Raw genomic sequence first — 792 nt, 5'->3', positions numbered from 1 at the left:
TAACGCTAAACAAAAACCCATACAGGAGGGTTGGGTAATCATGCCAAGGGGTGGCCTCTGGGGTGGTGTTGGCGTGCCAGCCGACCCGCTCAGGGGCAGGATCAGGAACAGGCTCGAAGGCAGCGTCAGCACACCCGCGGACCCGCTCAGGAGCAGGAACAGGGACTGCAGCAAAGGCCCTGGCTGGCGGCTCACCGTCGGCACACTGATCGCTCTGGGCCCTGGTGGGTACACTGCTGTTGGCACACCCGGGCCTCCTGGCATCAGAGGGGATGTCACTGTTCTCCAGCTGTGGAACCGAGGCTGCTGCTGCTAAAGCTGCTGGTCAGGCACAGATGCTGGCACCGAAACCAAGGCGGTTTTGGCGCACCGGCCAACCCACTCGGAAACAGGACCTGGAACAGACACAGGGACAGGGACAGAGACAGGCACCAAGGTGGTGTCGGCACACCGACTGGCTCGGGCCCTGGCAGGGACATCTTTTTTGGCGCACCAGGGGTTAAGGGTGTCGGCGGGGACACCACCGTGCCCAGGCCGGAGGGCCTGTGGAGGCGGCTGTGGAGACAGCCACTGCAGGGAACCTGGAGCTGGGACCCCCTGTGGAGCATTTGCCATGATGCACAGGGTGGTGATAGCCGTGGCGGGGACGTTTCTGTCGGCACACTGAAGGTTGGGAGCTTCAGTGGGGACACTGTCGTCAGCACACCAGGAACCTCTCCGTACAGAAGGGACGTTGACCACAACAGTCTTTGTGACAGGAACTGGCTGCAGCTGCCGGGGGGCTGGCTGCGG

The 792-nt window shown here is 63.1% G+C and overlaps 1 protein-coding gene across 1 annotated transcript in view; it reads right to left on the bottom strand.

Moving 5' to 3' along the window:
• Nucleotides 1–786, bottom strand: part of LOC109953263 (trace amine-associated receptor 13c-like) — a gene marked incomplete at its 5' end in the record, with an annotated part of 17,308 nt that extends 16,522 nt beyond the window's left edge. The window contains 2 exons of the mRNA XM_020588691.1: nt 24–257; nt 371–786. Of these exons, the coding sequence (XP_020444347.1) occupies nt 24–257; nt 371–786 (650 nt within the window). The remainder of the gene's footprint in view (nt 1–23; nt 258–370) is intronic.
• Between the last annotated feature and the right edge of the window lie 6 nt (nt 787–792).

This window comes from Monopterus albus, unplaced genomic scaffold (genome assembly GCF_001952655.1).
Source record: "Monopterus albus unplaced genomic scaffold, M_albus_1.0 scaffold594.1, whole genome shotgun sequence".
Classification (NCBI taxonomy): Eukaryota; Metazoa; Chordata; class Actinopteri; order Synbranchiformes; family Synbranchidae; genus Monopterus; species Monopterus albus.
This window is presented reverse-complemented; position numbering and strand designations above follow the sequence as displayed.